The sequence below is a fragment of the Clytia hemisphaerica genome, unplaced genomic scaffold (genome assembly GCF_902728285.1).
Source record: "Clytia hemisphaerica strain Z4C2 unplaced genomic scaffold, Clytia hemisphaerica genome assembly, whole genome shotgun sequence".
NCBI classification, from domain to species: Eukaryota; Metazoa; Cnidaria; class Hydrozoa; order Leptothecata; family Clytiidae; genus Clytia; species Clytia hemisphaerica.
In genome coordinates, this window is record NW_027104628.1 from 80,997 (window position 1) to 104,562 (window position 23,566).

The following is a 23,566-nucleotide window of genomic DNA, read 5'->3' on the forward strand; positions in this document are numbered from 1 at the left end:
CAAACTCGCAAACTCTACCTTTTCCACACAACACACATTACATCAAATGGTCTGTTTTATCATAGCCTTATGTAAGAGGCAAATTGTAAAATGAGTCTATTAATAATTCTAAATTTAATTGATTTTTTTGTATTTCTTAATTTGAAGGTACTTAAATTTATTAAAGATGTAATTACGACCTTCTTTAGAAATGTTTTCCCAACTCAAACATAACACGAAATTTATGTTATTTAACGGTAATGGAAGACACAGTAGCCCAAGGAAGCAATTACTGCAAAAACTTTGCTAACTTTGGCAAGGGTTGGTTTCAGATGATACACATTTTTTTATAAGAACAAACTATATAATAACATAAGGCTTCGATGGCCAAAATGTTAAGAACAAGTTCAGATCATTTTAAAGCTTTACAGACCTCAAAACACCCAATTTCTTAGAAAAATGGACAAAAACATTCAAAAAAGGGCGAAAATAAGAACATGTTAAGAACATTTTTTCTTAAAACTCAAAAAGTTAAGAACATTCCAAGGCTATAACAATTTTGGATGTTCTTGTAAAAAACGTGTATTTTCATAGGAAAATGGACAAAATACTCACAAATGGTGAAAATAAGAACATGTTAAGAACATTTTTAGCCTTCAAATACAAAAAGTTAAGAACGTCCGAAAGCTTCAAAAAATTATGGATGTTCTTATAAGATAAGGTGTACCCGATTCCCATATTTCCCTAATTTCTGTCACAGCATCAAAATGGAAGCTAAAAATGCAGGAATTGTGTAAAGTAACGTTGAAGCCCTCTATTTTCAGGGAATGTATTACCTCACCCCATGTTCACAGACCACTGGGGCCCCAGCCCCACTGGAAAATCTGTCAAAAATTTCATCCCCATTCGAAATTAAATGTTTAAAGATTGCAATCCAGAACCATCCCCGCTGGATTTTTTGACCTTGAAACAATAGAAATTTCTATCGCCATTGGTATTTCAATAGGAATTTTTCTCCTTACTGAGAAAGAGAGTTCCACCGGGGCTATGAGACAGGGGTGTCTAAAAACATCAATCCACTGCCTAGTTTCCATTCAATAAATTGGTATTCATTAAATTAAAAACAACATTCCTGTATAAAAGTCATTCATTCAAGTGTAGTGTAGAAGAGTCTTTTAGCTCAAACCTCTATAACTCGAATGTCTCCTTAACTCGAACAAGTATTCTTGTCCCTTCAGTTAACAAAGACCAACAAAACCTTATGAGCCTTACTACATATCTCGAGATTTCCATAACTCGAAAACATTTGTGTTCCCTTAGCGGGTTCGAGTTATAGAGACTCAACTGAACTGTATTATATATTCGAACAAACTTCCATCTACTTGAACAAACTCTCATTCACAGACACATTGAAAGACAATGTAAAAGTTCTCTACCACTGTATAACCAACTTGCTGCATTTTTTGAAACATAAACACTGTTTATAATCATAAACACTTCAATTACTAAAAACTAAAAGATGGTTGAAAAAAATACTTTCCCAAAAAAATATCTTCGCAGAAACTAGGCACCGGTTGATTTCTGGTAATACGAACTTTTAGGGAATGAGACAAATCCTGTCAATTCGTGATATTCATGACATAATATTTTAAACATTATATGTGTTTCCATATTAACATAAACTTATAGTCGAACGTGTACAACGCACTGGGCTAAACTATCAGTTGATTCAAATTATTCAAAATGAAAAAAACTTCCACATATAATAACCAAAAAAAAGGGCGCCAAATTTCAGCCAAATCCAACCATTTTTTAGGCCTAAAGTTTTAGCCTCGTTATAAAATCTAAATTTTTGAAAAATTAAATAAAAAACCCCCGCATATTCACCCAAGGAATAAGTGTGCCAAATTTCAAATCAGACCAGTCTCCAGGCTGCCCTAAAGTTTTGGGTAGGGACATATACACAATGCACACGCCCACACATAGACATTCTCAAATTCTAGCTCAACTGAAGTTAAGAATACAGAAAGGATAGAAAGACCAATATGATGTTTGATGTGATACAATTCACCTTTCGTGAAAGCTATGAGAACCAGAAAAACAACGAGCTAACGTAACGGGAGCTGGTAACGAGTTTGCAGAAAGACACAAATGACCGAACATACACCTTTTCGACCGCGAGGTCAGGCGCGTGCCATTTTATTATTTAATTTACCACCCTAAACTCGATCCATTCCTTTTTTTGCACTTTTTTCTATTGTCTTTAGGTGCGAAAAAAAGACTGGGACAACGAACAAAAAAAATGCCCGCGCGGCAATTGGCGGCTACGGTCGAAAAGGTGTATTCATTTTTGACGACCTTTGCTAAGATTTTGAAAGTCTAAAATAGTCCCTTTCCCGGATTCTTGATACGTCGTTTTCATTGAACAAAGAAACACATACCGAGCACCGCAATATCCAGTACCGCTGTTAACTCCAGATCGTTCAACCTCTGAACAGCCAGTAACAATTTCTTCTGATGTCCTCGTTTCTTAATGTCGATCATTTCAAGGTCATTTTTATCAAGATCTTTGATGAAATCCATATCGTCGAAACCACCCTCAACAAAGTTTGGTTCGTATTGTCGTAAGTTTAGAAGACCAAGCCAAGTACCTACGTCACGCTAAAGAAGAGAAAAGCATTGGACTAGAAAACAACGGATACATGTTTTTTATAAGAGCAAGCTATATTAGAACACGAGGCTTCGATGGCCAAAATATTAAGACCAAGTTAAGAACATTTTGAGGCTTCTCCGACTCTAAAACACCAATTTTTTTAGGAAAATGGTGAAAATAAGAACAAGTTAAGAACAATTTTAGGCTTAAAACTCAAAAGGTTTAAGAGCCTCCGAAGGCTCTGAAAATGTTGGGGTTTCTTATAAAAGGACAAAGGATATTGGCAACTATTTGTGAATGACATAATCAATGTTTCTACACATTCTATCATAATGGTCGATGATTTTGCCAATCAACCAGCTAAATTATATCCTGAAAATCAGGCACCATGTAAAGTCTCGCTGAATCCAAAAATGCAATCGAAAGGCTGTCCAAGACCGTATTAAGACGTTACCGTTCCGCATCGTTCCGAAAGGAAACGGTTCAGAAACAAGTGTGAACGTCGAAATTTGTTACAAAGCAAAACGGGTCAAAACAGTTTTGCTCCAATTTTTTTTATCGGAACGGAACTACTCCGTTTGGTTGCTCCAAAACGTTCCGAAATCAGTATGAACACTTCCTATTCGTAACGAAAACCCAGGCCCGGCCGAACAACGGTAAAAGTGGGGAGGCTGAAGGCTCAAAATGAGATAAAATTTGCTAGGAATTTGAGAAAAAAATCTAATTTGCTCAAAAGTGGGGAGACGCTTCCGCCGGGCCTGAAACCGTACCGGAGTGATATGAAACCGTAACGTCTAACCATTGTCTAATAAAAGTCCTAAAAATTCTTAGTACAGCACTCACAGGTTTATTATTGGGCAACCTCTCTGAAAACGACAATCTAGCGATCTCCGATAAAAGTTTTTTACGATGTCCTGTTTTATGAATTTCTAAGAAATTCAAATCGTCGGGTGTTATAGCCTGCATACTGGCCATGTCAAAACCATGTTTCTTGAATGAGTCGAAATAACAGGCTAGTTTCAGTTCGGTCAACCAGTCGAATACTTCTTGCTCCGTCTATGAAAGGCAATAGTGATTCGGTAAGGATTTGAATGGGATAAATTAAGTTAAGCTAAAGAGACATTCCAGTTATAGAAGTTCGATTTAAAGAGAGTCCACTGTACTACAATGCATTTCATCTGTAAAAGGAAAACTCATTCTCATAAAAAATTAAAACCGTACCTTGGAAGCTCTCAGATCCGATGGCGATGTCCGACCTAAGAGAAGAATTATGTTGCGTGATATCAAGAAGAAGAGTAAATACTCGTGTTTTAAAGTGGGCTATTCCAGAAAACAATTGTACCTCCAATATTGAGGAGGTACATTTTGAAAAAAGGATTTAGTTTTTTTCATTTCTTGGAATACCCTGGATTTTTTACCTCGTTTTACTGACCCCCCCCTGGGTTGTCACCTCATTTACCGACCACCCTGGAACCACTTTGGATTCTCAACTTCATTTTACTGATTTTAACAATCGAAAAACCAAACCTCCTGGATTATTATTTTACATATCACCCTGGACGTCACACCTCCTCAACATAGGTGGTACAGACTTTTTCTGGAATAGCCCATTAGAACTTAATTTGGGCTGAGCCTCGATGTGCTTATTTTTAGTAAATTTCTATCAATCATGTAAAATTAGTCATTATGCGAGAACTGTAGTTAAGAAATATTAGTCAACGATCCATTATAGACAATCAAACGATGGCATGTAACGTTGCTTTAACGTTTTCCGACTATAACGGCCTCCCACTGCCATCGAGGCAAAATGTCCAATCTCAAAATTAATGTCTGAGAAAACTGAGATCTTTCTTGCTTTACTAACTTAAAAAATTGTGATTAACCCTTTTCTCGTGGTAAGAAGGATCCTATATACAAGAAAGAAATGGTCAATGTCAAAATATTAAGTTAGCGAAGTAAAAAACCTCAGTTTTCTCAGACAATAATTTTGAAGTTGGACCTTTTGCCTCGATGGCAGCGGGAGGTCGTTAGATGGACGTTGAAAGAATGTTATGTACAGGCTTGGTATTGATTGGGATGTCCCCGTAGAAAAGAAAGAAGGTTTCCAGTGTTTCCGTACAAAAGAAAGAGAGGTTATGGTATGAAAACGATAATTAATTCAATTCTCAAGATTATAATAATACCATTAGGTGAGTTTGGCGTTTGTAAGAGTACAGGAAAAGCATTTGGTAAACGATTGGGTGAACGTGCCGATGGTGAGATAGATCCTGCTGTGTTGTAATATAAGTGAGTGTAAGTATTGTTGTTAGTGAGTGGTGCTGGTGTTATTTATGCTAGTGCTTATTAGCCTATTTCATAGGATTCGTGTTTTTAGTACATCATATTTTTCTACATCATTGCAGTAATCATTTTTTTTTGGTTGAGCACTCTTTTGCGAATTGATATTATAAGATTACAAGAAATTCAATTTTTTCAACGTCTTTCTCGAAGGGATATCTGCACAGATTTGTGCATTTTCTCCCCTAAATTGAATAGAGAAAAGCATGTAACAGATGCACGATTTCTATGAAATAGGCTTATTAGGGTTAGAAAGAAAGCTTGATTGATCTAGTCGGAAAGTAGAAACTGTTAATTACGGAAACTAAAACTTATAAAATTCAGTAACAGTTAAGCGTTAAAATGCCTGCAAACGAAAGAATTTTCAGTTTTCAGAATTACCCCCTGTTCACCTTCCCCTGAAGAAAACCTGGGTCGCAAAGAATCCCTTCTCCGAAGAAAATCTGGGACAAAATGAAGCCTTAATAAGAATTAGTTAAGACAACTTTAGGAGAGAATTTGCTTACCACTCCCCGTACTGTTTGTTCTCGGTGTACCGAATGTTTTAATTTCAGAATTCTCGTAAACCGAGCGTTCTCGGGATTTCAACGAAGTCGAAGAGGTAGGTGGTGGAGGGGGTTGGAAACGAGGGATATCCGATTGTCGTTGATCACTCGTTTGTTGTCGGTGGGTTGGTAACGTGTTCACTCGTTTCATTGGTAATTGAGGACCTTTTGAAGGTAGTTCGGGAGGTGGCGTAGAGTGACTCGTATTCGCCGACGAAAACTCGGTATTCATATCCTCGTAACCCGGAACAATTGGTCGGAATTTATACGAGTCTGTACGTTGTTTAAGTTCCATGGGCTCGTAATTCGGTTGTTCGTCATTTTTCGTTCTTAAACTATTTCTCGTATTATTTTGCTGTATGCTCGATTTCGTTTCTACTTCTATATGACCGTGGTAGCTTGTTTGCGAATTTAAAGCGTCTCTATTATTAAAAGTTTGTTTTTGATTGGAAGAATTCACTCGGCCTCGGTCAGACTCGTCACTAAAATATACAGTCGTGTACTCTCCTTTCGCATCTTTGTCGTTTTGATTGTCGTCAATTCTCGGTGAACGAATAGTAGGCGAAGATTTATCGGCAGTTGCGAATTCAATCTCGGCATAGTTTGCACCTCCTGAATTCTGCTGCAATTGGTTGGGAGATACGGGCGCTTTGAGATGTTTTGAAGTTTGTTTATCACGTTCAACGCGGGATCCGATCGCCTACAGTAAAAATCAAAGTTGTAACATCAAATGAAAAGTTAAAATATTGTGCACGGATTAGGCGGGCTTGGTCAAGTGGCGTCGTGCGTGGTGTCGCGTCAGGGTCATTGGTAGACTAGAGTCTACTTCTGACTGAACTTTGCTTCTTGATAATTTTGATGGCGCTGAGCCCAGTGAAGAAGACTAAAGGATTAGCAGACTAGCAATCTTGAAATTTTTCACTTTCGTTTTCAAAAAATATATGAAAACAATAAAACAATGAATTTTATTCTAAAACCCAATAAAACCTTCAAAATTTGGAAAATGGTCTTTTAGTCATGGTTCTGTTTGTTTTTGTCCAAAAAGTGACTGGATTTAGTGGTATGGAATTGCTACCACATCATGCAAAGCCAAAAGATGGAGTCTGTCAAATTATGTCGGGCCACTTATCAGCACCAGCAAGGCTACCAAAAAGCTATAAGTAGTCCCGGGTTATTGGAAGAACTCGTCATAATGACGTAAAAAGATTTTTGTTAGGACCTGTCTGATAAGATATATGATTACGCTTCAAATTGCCCTTACGGCTTCTTTTTCTTTTTCTTGGAGTCTAAGGAATTTTTCTTTTGAATCATAACGGGAAAAAAAATATCATACCATTTTGAGGGTTTTACTGAAGTCACGGCCAGCACTTTGCGTTCGCCCTCGAAAATCTTCGTTCTCTTTCACGCCCTCCTGACCACCACTTGAAGTTCGTTGTCTGGGAACGTTACGGCCTCCCATCATTTGAGGGTTGATTGTCATAGCTCGTTGTGGAGGGCGTTCTCCTTCGAATCTATGCGAAGAGGGCGGCGGTTCATCCGAAAATGAACGCTGCGTTTCACGCCCATTGACGTGGTTCTGTTGTATGAAAATGTATAAAAACATTAAAAAAATGTATAATAATATTTTTAGTTATCGACGGTATTATTTTTAAGAATTTAAGGTACATGATACATTTGGATGTACAGTGGAGTCTCTTACCTCTATAACTCGAATTTTCCCTTAACTCGAAAAAGTTATCTCGGCCCTTCAGTTAACAATGTCTCATAAAACTTATTCCATAACTCGACATTTCCTTAACTCGAACAAATTTGTGTTCCCTATGCGCGTTCGAGTTATGGAGTCTCCACTGTATTTTCAGATCAGCGAAACCTCAAAAACTACTCCACGTAAAGATTAGTTTCTCTAAGAATCTCACCTGTTGACTGTCATGAGAGAGACTTCGTTCAGGAGGAGGTGGAGGTGCAGGGTATTTATGTGAAGGAGATTTTCGTGGTGACTTTGTCGGTGAACGAGGTGACTTCAATGGTCCATTACCTGTAGAAAGGAATAGGTCTTTTCATTAATTATTTTGAGTGCAACGACTGCCTCGTTTTGAGCCCATTACCAAGGTGATTAAATCCCCTAGATCTATAAATGTTAATTTTTAAATCGAGTAAACTTCTTATGAACTCTTTCGGGAATCAACAACCATAGCAATATTTTATCTGGAAGGTTTAGATTACGGAGCTTTGCTTGACCGCGTCAAGGATTTTGCAGCGGGAGGTCTGTTAACCCAGCCCTCGTTTTCGGGGATTGACCGAAATGCTTTTAGCTTTATGACCAAGGATAGTTGAACCCTACTGGGGATGCAGCACATATTTCCCAGTATAGACAGCTAATAAATAGGAACCTTCGGGTCACATTCAACTGGGTTGCAAACAAATTTACTTATGTTTCAAAGTTGCGATAAATTTGCCTCCTGATAAAACTGGTACATAAGCCTTTCTAACATAATATATAAAAACATCTCACCGTCTTGTCGTTTTTGTTTGAAGCTACTCATTCGAGGTGGTAGACTCCCTGCAGCCGTTTGTTTTGGTGGCTGGTTGAACTCCTGGTCACCTGGTGAAGAAAGAAATCATCTCAATTATCAATGGCTTTTATTCTTTGGTTAGATTGGTTTTAAAGATTTTGTGTCACCCGACAAAAGTGTAGCGATGCAAAGAAGACACCTAAACGCCAAGATGAATAGCATTAAACTTATAGTTACCACTTTTATCAGTGTAGTGTGTAAAGTCTCCTAAAATAGTACAGCGGAGCCCCCATTACTTGAACACCCACGGGCCGAACACAAATTTGTTCCAGTTAAGGAAATTTCGACTTGTGAAGATTGGTTTTTTAGCTGTTATTAACTGAAGGGATCATAAAACTTGTTCGAGTTATAGAGGTTCGAGATAAAGAGACTCCACTGTGATCTGAGAGAAAGTCGATCATCGAGTGGGACAGGAACGTCAGTGTACTGTAGTTTAACTAACAGTGGATTAGAATTCCCTTGTTTCAGAAAAGTCCGACTTCTTTAAAGCTCATGATTCTACCTGGGAAGAAACTTTTGCGGAATTTAATTTCGCGGTTCACAGCTCCAAATTCGAAAGTTCCGCGGAGTTTAATTTCGCGATTGGGAGAATCTTGTTTACAATATGGCCTGTCTTGCCCCAGAATTTACCCACCGAGATAAAACCATCAAGACCCATGACTGAGAGAGATTAAATTAGACTTCTGCTCAAAAGAAACTGAAAGAGTCATTTACATTTTAAAAGGAGACACTGGTCAAGAACATGTGTATCATATGAAATGGAAAGACTTTAACTGTTCAAAAAACGTACTCAGCTTTTGATTGAGAAGAGCCAAGAATTTGCTGGTCTGATCTTGCATCATTGTTACGGCAGCCATTATTTATTTGTTAATTTGAAATGAATTTTATCTTTGGCTAAATGAATGAATCCTTGCGTGAACCTTATTGCATCAATGTGGTGGCTCTGATATTCAACCTGGGTTATTTCCCTTACCTTCAATCCCAAATAGGAAAACTTAAAAAAAGACATCCTCGTTCCCCTTTTTTGCTTAACACACGATAAAATACCTTCCCCGATAAATTACCCTCTTCCTCGATAAATTACCCTCCCCGATTAAAAACTTTCACGATTAAATACCTTGCCTGATAAAATACCCTGCTCGATAAAATACCAACCGCGATAAATTACCCTCCCCGATAAAATACACTCGCATATAAAGTACCCTACAATACAATAAACCCTCCACGATAAAATATCCTCAACAAACGTGTGCTTCAGTTATACGATTATAGAATGGTTGAATTTCACCAGCTATATATTTTCCTTATTATTCAACATCAACTGTAAAATTTCCCTATAATTTCAATAAATGAAACATAGTCAAAAAGTTTCATATCAATCAAGATTAATTGAGAAATTTATGAAACGGTTTTACAATGATAACATATATTTTGTTATACTTTTCAAGTCGATTAATCATGAAAAAAAATTGAAAATAATCGATGAATCAAGATTAAAACATGATTCTTCTTTATGACTCCCTCAAATAGGCCGAACGATAATACAACAATTTGAAAGTCGACTTTATTTTTCTAAAGGATTAAATTATATTTCCAAAATATTCATTCCCATTGTAGATAATACATCTTTTTAACCGTAGTCGCGCAGTCAGGCCCGTGCCACTGTATTTAGGTTGGTAAAACTGACAAAAAAAAATGCCCGCTCGTCAACACTAACACTACTGACGGATTGCCAACGTTTTCCCAGTATTTCTGTAAAAATAAAATAATTCTTCCATAGCTTAAAGAACTCCTTCACAGCTCAGTACTCACTCAAAAAACTCTTTAAATTCATTTTCTTAGTCAAAAATCATCGAAGTTATTTGGAACAACGAAACGAGTGGATTTCCCACATGACCATATTTGGGTAAAAATTTCCACAAAAGATGGATTGAAACTAACCTAAATTCTTATTTGATCTTTATGAGGTTTTAATACGAGTTTTGGGTAATCAAAATAACCAAGTAATAACCGAAATAGACGATAATTCTTTTTCGATTTGTCATCGGTAACGCAGGGATTTTTCTAGACTATGTTATAGTCTAAGACGAATCACTATCTAAGAAAAAAGCCCAAAGCCAAAGAAAATTCGCAAACGGGTTTTTTTGCCGAAAAGAGTTTACAGTCGGTAGAGTTGCCAGTCTTAGACTATACGATTTTGGTACAAAATACAAAAACAGCCCAAATCGTACGAATTCGAGTTTCCGTATGCGAGGCCAACTGTGTTCGGTATTCGAAAAAATCAAAACAAAAAAAAAGAGGCGGGAGAGAAACTGAGATAAAAGAGGGATTCCAAGAAATATTATAGTTCTCTTTGGAGACCCTCTTCCTTTTATTCCCTTTGTATTTTCTTGGAACTACACTTTCTTTTCTTAGAAAACAATTTTTATAAACAGTCATTTTTTTAATAAGCTTGCAATTTCTTTGCAACAAGGATATCTATCTAAACTTTCACCTTTTACATTTCTTAAAAAACATCAAATCATGTAAGTTTGTTTGTTTGTTGTTTTTTTTGCCTGAGGATTATATCCTTATATTTACCCCTTTTATGTATTAAAGTCCATGTAAATAAAAAGCTATAGTATATTCTCTCCACTACAATTTGCTCAAAGACAAAGGATATGTATACAAATCATTGACAGTTTTATAAATACTTGCAATTTCGAATTTGTGACTTTCCTGTTTTCTTTGATAAAAAAATTTACAGTAGTGGATGCAAAATCTTATGATAACTTTTGCAGGGAAAAAGTAAAAAAGTTCCAGCTTGTACTCTTAGGTTCCAAATAACGCCCCCCCCCCCCCCCCGCTTGTTGATTTTAAAAATTTTTCTACCCCCGGACCTTTAGGACCCCCCCCGTTTATTAATCTCTAAGAATATTTTCAGCTGTCAAAGAAAGCCCCTTATTTTGCTCTAAATAGCCTGATTTTAGCCTATTTTTACCTTCTTTTTTGGGTTTCAGAGTACAATTTCCAACCCCCGCAATTAGTCCCCCCCGTTTATGAAATCTAGAAAATTTTCCAACCCCCCGGTATTAGAACCCCCCCCCCCCCCGTTTATTTGGAACCTAAGAATAAGCTTTCCGTATGTTGATCTTGCTTTGATTGAGCTTGAATTTTTTCTTACCCAAAAAGCCGTTAAAAATGAGGAGAATAGGGAAAAGTTAAGAAATCCCCAGAAATTAGCTTAAAATGGAAAAAGTACCAATTAGTAAAAACCTTGAGGCAAAAATGACATTAAATTCTTATTTACAAAACTGATAAATAGGTAATTCAATCATGATAAACAAATGATTCTAAACTGTCTTCTGACAATACTGTATTACAGCGACTAATTCCAGAAGCCTGATGTAAATTTTTCCAAGTCATAATCTCAAATTATATCAGGACGTCAAGTGAAAAATTGCATATCATGATAACATATTTCAGTAACAGTCTCAATTTATACCAAGGGCGTTGGCTTAAAACCAGGGACGTCAAGTGAAATATTCCAAGTTATAATCCCAAATTAAACCAGGACGTCAAGTGAAATATTCCAAGTTATGATCTCAAATTATACCAGGACGTGAAGTGAAATATTCCAAGTTATAATCCCAAATTAAACCAGGACGTGAAGTGAAATATTCTAAGTTATAATCTCAAATTATACCAGGACGTTAAGTTAAATATTGCAAGGCATTTTCTCAAATAATACCGATAATACCATAGGACGTCGTGATTGCAAGTCTTAATCTCAATAATAAACCATCAGGATACTGTGCCAAATATTTCATTTCGGTATTGTGCTCTCTGCAAATTACTGACACACGTATTCTCATTATTTTCCCATGCATCCCATTTCTGAATTTCTGATTCTTACCTAGAAAATTTAGAATAATAATCTGATAATTTTTACAGGTACGACTAGGTAACTGAACTTCTCGACAATTCAAATCAATGGAAAATTGAAAGTTTTCGAACAAGAAGTATATTAAGCAGTCTTTTTAGTCCACAATTGACAAAGACTTTGTTTGACATTTTCAAAGTTGTCCAAGAACTGCTAACACCAGATGAAAATAACTTTTTAAGAGTGGAGATATGAGGGTATCACATATCTAAGAACACTGCCTGTGATTCATAGGATCATAAGAAATAACAACTGATTACCTACTTGTTTCTCTGTGTCTTTTTGCTGTATGTAGTAGACTTCAGTTGAAAACAGCTTCTACAGAAGCATACTTGAGAAATAAGTACTCCCTTAAACTAAGTTATCTTGTAGTCTCAATAAAACAAATGAACCAAGATGAAAAAATCCATAATGAGCTGGATTTTCACAGAGATCCATCCATCTTGTCCTTGTGTCTCTTCCCAGTGACCAGCGTGTTTTTGATCGTTTGAACCAAGCTCGGCCTTTAAACTTAGGCGGTTTTCACCACGGAGCGACTAACCAGTCTCACTGGTTAGTCCAAGCAAAACCGCAAAATCTTTTTTATGCCAAAGAGTTATCGTCCGTTTCTTCGAAACTTTCCCGCCGATTTTTTCCCGTATACCGCCATAACGCCATACCGCCATATTTTCCCGCCTTTACTATCACTGTAACGGACGATAACATCGTCTAGGATTTTTCTAAAGATTTCTTTATGTCCGTATACCGGCCAAAATACTCAATCTAAGATTGAGTTTTTGAAACTCAATCCAAAATATAAAAGATATTTTCTAGCAAAATTAAACTTGTTTGTTGTTTGCAAACAAAAATCTCAAATATTATCTACATATTCAAAATATTTTTGGGAGCTTCACCCTCTGAACACCAACCAAACCCTCAGCTTCATCAATATACAGCTTTGCTGAGAAAATTCCCTTTCAGGCATATTAGAAACTCAATCTAAGTTTACAAAAACGACCCCAGCTCAAAGTGCTTGGAAAAATCCCCGGTAACAGTCCAGACAAATTGAAAATTCATTTTTTGTAAGGTGATCATTCACATCCACTGAGCTTTATATAGACCCTGGAGGTAGCTTTTCAATCCCAACCAAGCAAAATATTTTGATCGAAGTTTTTTTTATAAAGTGGCCCCCACATCGAGAGCGCTAGATCTACTTCGCTTGCACACAAGTGATGTAGCGCCGTTTGTCGTTAGGCAAAGTTTTAGCACTGCATGCAATGGCTTCTTTACAGGTACCAATTCAAAAAATATTTCGATCAAATATGGCGGATAGAGCTTGGTTCAGAGTTTTTAAAGGTAGTTTGTCGTTGTTGTCACAACGTTTTTTTTCACTTTATTCACAAACCCAACAATTCTATGAGGGCTGAAGTAAAAAATTTGATTGCCATTTGCAAACAAAAAAGAAAAATGTCACAGATGCAGATTCCCAGCTAGCACACAACGCTGCTTAACTCTTTGAGCCTTTGGGGAGCGGTGACCTCTAATTGCCTAAGTTACAAACCAGGGGTTGGCGGTCGGTGCTTCTTCCAATATTCGGTTTAATTCTAAGGTGGACCCCTTAAAAACAATCGAAAGGCTGGCTGCTAGTCATAGATTACTTGGCTACCCTGGTGAAATATCAGATCCATCTATTTATCTACCATTTGAGATACGCAAACAACGCAACTCCAAAATTGTAATTCTAGTCGATTGAAACAATTTGTTTTACAAGATGTCACATGTTCTCTTACGTATACCTTTAACCCATTTTATTAAACAGAAACATCTCTTATGATAAATCACAGTAATATTGAAAACGTAATACGATTTAAGGTCAAAAGCTTATAATAATATCCAATCTATTTTGTGTGAGCGATTTAGCTTTTAAAAACAGAATTCTGAAAGAAAATGTTACATCGAACGGTCAAATACGGCAATTCTACCGGCCCAACTGAAAAGACAAAACTTCAAAATAAAAAAACGGCAAAACAGCGTTATTTCAACATGTTACAGCTGAAAGTCGAGTCAACGTTGCGTGTCAGCTGGGTTAAAACTCAACATCCAACATACAGCTTAAAAATTTCTTCCACGAGCGTAAAAAAGACACAGAAATGTTTACTCCACGAGAAAATAGAGCAGAGTCAAGAATGAAAAAAGAAGAAAACAAACTTAATTTCGGAAACTCCAGAACAATTATCTGATATCAAAACTACAAAGATATAGCTCAAAATCAAATTCATATCATGATTACTACAGAAAATTTAATTTTCTTTTTGCATTATGCGATATCAACGAAAGGAAAAAAAAAACTTTTAAACGACCCATCTAAAAAATTTTGATGACCGCCATTTTTTATTAAATGATATCCTTAGGCTGCATTATTAATATTAAATTTAAAGCGTTTTATTATTTATTTATAAGAATACCATTTTAACATCTTTATAAATGAGCGATGATGGCCGAGTGCTTTGAGGCGTCAGAGCCATTGACTTCCAAGCCCGAAGTGCTAGACACGAGACTCCCGGATAGAAAATGAAGCCACTTATTTCCCATCCAGAGCACGTGTGTTTTTCAAACAATTTTTTTAAATGCGGGGTAAACTTAAGGCTTCACTTTTTCTTGCTTGAGTAAGGTTGAAGATTCATCTGTATCCATCTGGTTCGAACCCTTCCAATGCTTCATTCAGTTCAAAGATAGCCGAGCTGGCTGGCCGCGGACACCGTGAAAATAATTCGAAAGATTGTCTAAAAGTCTTAGATTACTAGGCTATTTTATCTCCGTAAAGTATCGACTCTATCGATCGACCTTTCTGAAACGGGGGTAACAGTTATAGCATAAACTGAACTTCGGAGAACTGGTTATGGTTATGGCGCCCTCAGGGGAGGAGGTAGGAAAAAGCGTACATCCTAAATCTTCAAGGAGATTCTAAAGTTTGCCACTTCTTATGAAGCATATAATATCGAAATAACATGCACAGAACAATGCATTGTCTGAAGGTTGCGCCCTATGAAACATAATGCGACAATGGCAAGTTGGTATTTAATTTTCTGAATAGTAGTAAGTACAAATAGTTAAATTTATAGTTAAAGTAGTTAAGGCATTATAAGCTATCAATGCAACGCAGAGTAAAGTTTCCACGATTTGTAGTTCTTATACTGGTGGTTCCCGTAGATGATATCACAAGTGAAATATGACAGAATTTCCTTTTTCACTGTTATGCTCAGTTTGAACACACATTAATTCTTAGTTAGATGGTAAATTATCACCGCTATTCTAATATCATTCATAAGTCAATGATAATCAACCGACAATTTTCATAGTAGTATACCTTTTATTATAAGAATATCCAATATTTTTTAAAGCTTCCCTAAAATGTTTTTAAAAAGGTTTTTAATTTCACCCATTTTCTAAGAAATTGGTGTTTTAGAATCCATAAACCTTAAAATGTTATTTAACTTGTTCTTGATATTTTCTTATAAAAGAAGAGCGCAAATTCTTTTGGATATAAGGCTATATCCATAACGTTCTTATAAAAAAGGTGTATGCGGAAGGAACAGCAAGAATGAAAGGAACTACACGTTTTCTTTTTATAAGAACAAAATATATAAGAACATAAGGCTTCGCTGGCAAAAATGTTAAGAACAAGGCTTTGTGGACTCAAAAACACATCTTAGGAAAATGGTCAAAAATATTCACAAAATGGTCAAAATAAGAACATGTTAAGAACATTTATAGGCTTAAAACTCAAAAAGTTAAGAACATCCGAAGGCTTTAAAAACTTTGGATGTTCTTATAAAAAAAATGTGTAACGAAACATACACAGCAAAACTAAAAATGACCTTATTTGTTGTGATCACATGAACTTACCTTGTGAAAGTGTGAGAACTTCGAAATTACCGATGGGCACGATCCCGACTGGAGTGGTCGCGGGTGACGCTAAAAAGAAGATATTTATTACTAAGCTAGAGGTCCCATTAGAAATTGGGGGCACACCCACAAATATCTTATATAAAACACTAGATAGAACTACTCTGTATTTCCCAAGCAACGACAGGTGAAGCAAAATAATGCGCCATCTTTGCTGAAAGTATGTCACAGTTCGGTACCGGCAATTTGTTCAACCAAGCAAAAAAACTTAAATGGCGAAAAAATGGACGAGGCGAAAAAAGGGACAGAGTAGCTCTATCTAGTGTTTTATATATAACATATCTGTGGGCACACCTGATGTTAAAATGCAGTGAATATCGCAAAAAGAACTATATTGCTAGCTCTCTGAAAGCGATACCTAGACATCGTGGTGCATCGAATCGATAATGCAATCATATCAGGCAGTCAAACAAAATAACTTTAACCAGCCTTGGTGTCTGACGGACATATCACCTCGCATGTTAGCGACTACCTTTTTAATATCTCATCGTTCATTATCGTTTCCCCTATATTCAATATATTATGCACCTCTGCAATTGACAAGAGCTGATTGGTTGAAAGTGACGTTGTGGATTAGAAAAACCACTGCGGGCTGGCCCGTTCATATGTGAAATTTTCATCCAACTTTAGTGGGATTTCACTCAAATCAAGTGGGATCCCAGGAAGGCAGGTTGGCCGAGTTCCCATACAAACAGAATTATTTTTCTATGCAAAAGAATAAAGAAAGAAGGGTGCTATGAAATGACTAAATGAGCAAGCCCAGCCGGCTAACCGGCCTGAAAGTACATAACATCGTGAAGTCATTGCAGTGGTGCATATCACAGTTGAAATGGATCATGGGTAATCAGGACTGATTGCGCCTCAATAACGGCTTTCTGTTGGCTAGACGCAAAAATCTCCAAAATTTTTCAAAACTTTGGACGAACAGTAAGTCGTAATTAGCGAACAGTGGTCCTTGCGCTTTGCGACTGTGAAATGGCATATAAGGCTGTGGCATAACCATAATAGTACGAAATAAAGGGGAATATTTTTAGTATGGATGACAAACCTGGTTCGTTTGTGGTGTTTTTTCGTTCAGGACTCATGTTCGGTGTTTGTACCGTTCTTGAAGCTGGATGGAAAAGAAGAAAAATATTGACATTTACAATGGTTAGAAACTCTGTACCTATACTGCAATCACAGCCGTAATATTTGGCGCAAAAGGGAAATTCCATCAAAATGTTTTAAAACCGCAAGTGAATTTTAAGTGCTTTAAAGTACTGTTCGAAAGTAGAGTTTTAACTATGAGTTTTAACAGCTCAAAATTGTTTCGATGAGGCTTGAAAAAATCAAAATATTCAATGTAAGAAAGTGGATCTGCTAAAATAGCAATTCTCACCCCAACTTTAAATTCTGAAATTCGTTAAACGTTAAAATACATGTAAAAGCTGAGAAATATTCCAATACGGCTGAGAATATAGCCTGGGAGCCACTTAACCCCTCCCAATCCTCGCCCGACCTTTAAGTTTTGAAAAAAAAGTTAAAATACCCAAAATTGCCAATATATTTCGGCGTTGATTGTAGAACACACGCAGAGAATATCTTCGGGCCTTGCGCATTATTGAACGAAAATAAATGAGGCGCTTCTAAAGTTATTGTAACTAGGTTTTGTAACTCAGGACCTCTCGTTGACGAGGCCCATGATGATGCGCTAAAGCTGCTTGAAAATGGCTCTGGGTTCGAGTTTGGCATGGTTGCTGAACTGCTGAAATTTTATGCATCTCACATTACTATAGTCATGGAAGGAGAAAGAGAAGTGAGCTGAAATTTTACATTTTCTTGATTTCCTTTTCAACCATACCAGCATACAATAACATCTCGTTGTTTCTGTACCACAAGTAAAACGCTTGTGTTCATAGTTATACGACATCTTATGTATGTACTTACGTTTCAATGTTTTCAATGCTAAAGAAAAGAACCGCATCGTGTGTATCTCAAGCTGTTAGCTAGACTTTCATACAAATGAACGAACGAAGGATTTTCAACCATTGAAACCGTAAAGAAAGAAAAATGTAGAATGACGAAAAAAAGAATTTCAACTCATTTCAACCGTTACATCAATTTTGACCAATAGAATTCTTTCATTTTTTCAATTAACCAATGACGTTACGATATCGTAAAAAAAGAATTTCAACTCATTTCAACCGTTACATCAATTTTAACCAATAGAATTCTTTCATTTTTTCAATTAACCAATGGCGCTACGATATCGTCACATTTCGTGACGGCATGGAAGTTAAACATAAAAAAGTTGCCTTGAAAGCTACCGCCAAATAATGTATGGGTAGAATAAAAGACTTTATCTTTGTCAATTTTGCACGCAGGTAAAATATTTCTACTTGCCAATCCAAACCGAAGAATAATAATTATATATGGAGAAGATTTCGCAAATCAAATCACCCCACGCAGAGCTCATTAAAAGCCGAAAAAGAAAACTGGAAAACAATAAATAAGATTTCAGGATTTTCGTGTTGGAAGTTGGAAGAAAGGAAGAAATATGAATCTATCCAAAAGTAGATAAAACATGGGAAAAGAAATAAAATAGAAGAAAAAATTGCAAAAATGAAAATTGACAAAATGTATAGCAAAAACATGTCAAGAAATATTTAAGAAGACAATAACACAAAATTGGCCAAAAGGTTCAGATTAATCTGCCAACTGGGAGTTTGATGAGCAAAAATTGAAAGCTATTGAAAATCTACTTGAACATTATAAAATATGTAAAATATTATAATAATTAATTTTAAAACAGGTTGCAATCTGGGCAATTAAAAATATAAACCAGGTGATCTATAAAAAATAAATCAACATTTTGAAAGAAAATAATTACGGTTGATGCTCTCTAATTCGACGTTCTACCATTCGATAACGCGACCATTCCAGAGGAAGCTAAAAGGGACCTAGGAGCGCCACGATCCATACACAATTACAGTTGACGCTCTCTAATACGCTCTATTATTCGATAATGTTGAAAGTCACCATTAACAAGAAACTCTTAAAAACGACGCTTATTCGAGGAAAATCCGATTCCCTTTGAAAATCGAATTAGAGAGCGTCAAAGGTATATAAGACCCATCAAAACGGCACAATCTGGCATAGAATGTCGTGGTTGATATTTCTCGGAATGGCTCAATATTGAGAATCGACGTCAACAAGAAACTCTGATAAACGATACGCTCATTTAATTCGATGAAAATCCAATTCACCTTGAATATCGAATTAGAGAGTGTCAACTGTTCTTAGAAAACAAAACAAAAATACAGAAAAGAACTAGAAATTTAGTTTGCGTTTATTCGCCTAGCCTATATACTAGACGTCACTCGCATTTTTTCTACGCAATTAACGTCTATTCCACTTTGCGACTTTTTCAAATGTTCGGAGCCCGTGTTTTCGGGCTCTAAACATTCGATTTCTCGACGTCCCTTTTAGCTTTCGAAGCTCCTGCAGTAGCGAAAAATCGAATTTGCGTCAATACACTTGAAAGGCTTCTATTTTTCCAAAATCGTCAAAGTGGAACTCATCAAGAAACGGAATGAAAAATCCCGGTTTTTGGTGAGGTACTCGCTAATATTCGCCCTTCTCCCAGAATTACTGAAACTCACAAAAAATTATCGTAAAACAAAATGACATTTTTAGTTTTCTTGAATCACACAAATGACGATTGACAAATTAAAATTTTAATTCGAAATAAGGTGTGAAAACCCCACAAAATAACGATAACACCCGTTACATATTTCATAAGGGCTTTGATCTTTACAAATCAGAAGCAATTCTTTTAGTTTTCCAGGTGTTTTACTGCAAAAGACCACGAATGCAACTGCAAGATTGAATATTTAGGAATCCCATTGTCTTGTACATTCATCAGAAAATCCGCGGGGAATATTACAGTTAATGTTTTTTTAAAGTCCTATTTCCCCGTCAGATTTCACTGTCAGATGAATGACTTTTTTATGATATGTACAAAAAGGACATCAAAATATATAACAATAAAGTTAATCCTTTTAAATTGTGACCATTCCAGAAAAAGTCCGTAATCACAACGTATGTGGAACTGGTCAATAGTCCCAGTGGCTGGGAAGCTCAGTTGGTAGATTATTCGCCTTACAATCTAAGGGTTGTGGGTTCGATCCTCGGTCACTGCAAACTTAGCGAATGAGTAACTTAGATTGGGTAATCTGATCTAGGTGGTAAGTTACTTGGAGCTGAGAGCAGGTATGACGCTCCACCTCAGCATTCAACCTTCAAGCAAATAGAAAAGGGGATAGACTCACTCACACCCAGCTCCGCCAACAGCCACCAGATGAATATATACTTACTTCTAATAGTCCCAAAATTTTTATCTAATAAAAGTGTTCAGGAGACTGTTAACTGAAAACGGGGATTTTTCAAACTCGACAGCGATATTGTAAAAAAACTTACTAGATTCGGATGAATTCGACGAAGCCATAGAACTAACGGACATCGCTTTGGTCGATTTTGAAGGTGAGGATAACAAATGGACTGCCATTGCTGGAAAGTATCCCATCTTTTCGTTCTATGAAACATAATTTGACATACAGTGTAGTTTCTTTAACACGAACCTCTATAGCTCGAACGTCTCCTTAACTCGAACAGGCTTTCTCTTTCCTTCGGTTAACAATTATAAACCGTACGCAACAACTCGAAATTTCAATAATTCAAACAAACTTGTTTCCCCCGTGCGTGTTCGAGTTATGGTGACTCGACTTCATTTATGGCATAACATTACACGTTCTTTTTATTAGAACCGGTTTATAAAAACATTTAGGAAAAAATAAGAACATCGTAAGAACATGGTCAGCCTGTGAATTGAAAAAATTAGCCAAATTTGCTCAAAATTATTAGAGCACATTATAGAAACTTCCGTAATTTAAGTAATTATTTTACTTCCAAATTTTAAATTAAAGCAGATTTGAAAAATTGTCAAATAAAGAAGCACTTCAAGACTAAGCCAAAATCAAGATGTTTTAATAAAAAATGAGGTATACGAGATTTTTCTAGATGCTCATATAGTTCGTAACCACTCCGAAAAGCATTAGATATAAGGAGCTTGAAAAGTTTTGCGTAATTTCCTCTGCAGCCGTGACTTGGTTGTGACTTGGTCGAAACTTGGTCAAAGTTTGGTGAGACTTGGGCGAAAATAAGCCAAAGGTTTCTCGAAACTTTAACGTAATTTATACGAAAAGAAATTTATCTTAAGTACTAGTAGGTCAAAATCAGCGTGTGAAGTTTATGGTAAAGGGAACTAAAGAAAACCAACCTCTGAATTGACGACATAACCACGCCACCTGCCATCTTCATTTTGTTCCAACACCTACACGTTTAAAAGGAAAAACGAATTTAAATCAGTAAAATTCTGCGACTTTATTATCATAAATTTAGTTACAATCGAGAAAACTTTAATTCTGACTGATTCAACTTTGAGAAAGTTCATTTCTATGGTAAGTTATGGCTGGACGCAAAATTTGTTAAGTTAAAAATAAACCGTGTGCGATCAACAACAAAAACTCCTTCAATAAAAATTAAATATATGCAATCACCATACAACAAACCACAAAGTTGCAGTTTACGGTAGATTAGACTAGCAGAATCTGGATAGATAGGTGAATGATGTTGGATGAGGTATAAAAAATAAAATCCACACTTGACTTTAAAGGTTTTGTTTTTACATGAGAGTGATATCGTTTGCTAACTCATCAATTTTAATTCACAAGCTTTCCGATATTGAATTGACACGGATATGGAGCAAAATTGTTCAGAAAGAGGAAAAGACATTTTTTGCTTATATCAGCACAATATAATAATAGGTAGACACTGTCCTGAAATGAAATATGTGTCTGATGTGATATGAAAACGGGAACACTTATGTAAAAATAAAACCATCAATGAAAACAAAAAAAAAGACTTACAGCTATGGAATCACCAGATTGGAAGTTCAGACACGTTTCATCGTACTTATTATTGTAGTCGGATACTGCGCGTGCGTAGACCAAACTTTCGCCTGCTGCTTCTGAAAATCACGAAGAAAAGAAATGTTTGATTTTAGGAAGTTTGTACTGAGTCAACTTAAGCAAAGATTTGTGTTGATGAAGGAAATTATCACAAAGTAATTACCACTAAAAGAATAGTTAGTATCTTTAAAGAAAGTCTTTGTAAACTAATTCTCAGCTCCCGAGAAGGAGAGACCTAAAATACTCTATAATTCGAATTTTTCTGCTTTTCGAACATCTAAGAGTTCCCCGTTCGAGTCCGAATTTTAATGTAATAGTACCTCAAAAGTTTTTTTGAATAATCTATTGCACGGGCATAGTGGGCAACACCCCTCCAACCACCGCTTGAAAAAGGTCACCCTAGCTGCATAGGGTTACCCTCACCTGAAATCTCTTATCAGTCCAACCTCCCATCTTATTCAGCCACCCCACCTGAAGTTGTAAAATCCTCGAACCCCACGTGAAAAGATGTTTGTTTCCGACTACAAACTGGAGAGAGAGACTGAAGAAAAGATGAATTTTTACAAACAATATTAAATAAATTGACACTTATTGTTTCATATTTCTCTCATGTTTCCCTGGAAGATTTAACAAACAGAAAAGTGAAAAAACAAACGAACTCTTTAAATACAGAAAACTTGATAACCCCCACCTGAAACATGTCACCTCCACCTTCATAGGGTTTATCAACCCAAAAAGCTAAAAATCCTCAACCCCCTCCCCCCATAATCCAAGGGGGTGCCCACTATGATGTTCAGCACTAAAATAGAGTTTTCCTAGACGGCAAAAAGAAACATAGGTGATCAGAACTCACCCCTTAACATTTGTTTGATTTCGAGACCAGCTCGAGATGCGGTAAATTGAGTGACAACGTCCAGCGCCGTCATTCCTTCTTTATTCTTCAAACTAATGTTAATACCAGACTGGAAGAAAAGAGAAGTAAATTAAAATTCATCGATCACAGTTACTCGTAAAGGCCAGCAGTACAGTAGGAAAAAATACACTCTAGGCTGGACATAAAATAATGTTGGTTTGCCGTCAGCCAACCGACTCTTCTCTAAATTTGCCGCCCGAAAAACTTTTATTGCTATTTCGACGAAGAGAATTTTTTCCTAAAAAAATTACAAAATGTACAAAAAAATTCCATCAAATAAAAAAAGTTTATCCGACCGACCCACCCACCTCCAAAATCTAGGGTCGGGTGATGGTAAACCAAGAATTTTTAAGTCCATATCCCACGGAGCATTTTTTATGAGAGCAATAACATTAGAGAATCCCAAAAAATGACAACAATTTAAGAACAATGCTGAGCCTGGAATGACTGAATATTAAGCAAACTAAGGGTAAAATCAGTAAAAACAGAAAATTACAATATTTCGTACTCAAAACTCATTTTGCTGTCCTTCTTGAATCAGATAAAGTCAATGTGAAGCCTCCTCTTTCACTATTTTTCAAGAGAAAAATTCTCCGCTAATTTTCTACCGTCTCTATCAATTAGAATAAGCAACGCAGAACAGAAAACCGACTGTCTAAATTAGACCTTCGAAAGTTCGAAAAAGAAAACT

General features: G+C 36.3%; 1 protein-coding gene across 1 annotated transcript in view; it reads right to left on the minus strand.

The window, feature by feature from the left end:
- LOC136824704 (caskin-2-like) overlaps positions 1-23,566 on the minus strand; it is a 43,442-nt gene that overhangs the window by 13,876 nt on the left and 6,000 nt on the right. The window contains exons 7-20 of the mRNA XM_067080686.1: positions 22,816-22,924; positions 21,921-22,021; positions 21,272-21,325; positions 20,413-20,527; positions 17,003-17,065; positions 15,895-15,963; positions 8,027-8,116; positions 7,431-7,549; positions 6,848-7,090; positions 5,476-6,214; positions 4,816-4,902; positions 3,854-3,888; positions 3,476-3,688; positions 2,421-2,640 (exon numbers count right to left, since the gene is read on the minus strand). Coding sequence (XP_066936787.1) covers positions 2,421-2,640; positions 3,476-3,688; positions 3,854-3,888; positions 4,816-4,902; positions 5,476-6,214; positions 6,848-7,090; positions 7,431-7,549; positions 8,027-8,116; positions 15,895-15,963; positions 17,003-17,065; positions 20,413-20,527; positions 21,272-21,325; positions 21,921-22,021; positions 22,816-22,924 — 2,257 coding nt within the window. The remainder of the gene's footprint in view (positions 1-2,420; positions 2,641-3,475; positions 3,689-3,853; positions 3,889-4,815; positions 4,903-5,475; positions 6,215-6,847; positions 7,091-7,430; positions 7,550-8,026; positions 8,117-15,894; positions 15,964-17,002; positions 17,066-20,412; positions 20,528-21,271; positions 21,326-21,920; positions 22,022-22,815; positions 22,925-23,566) is intronic.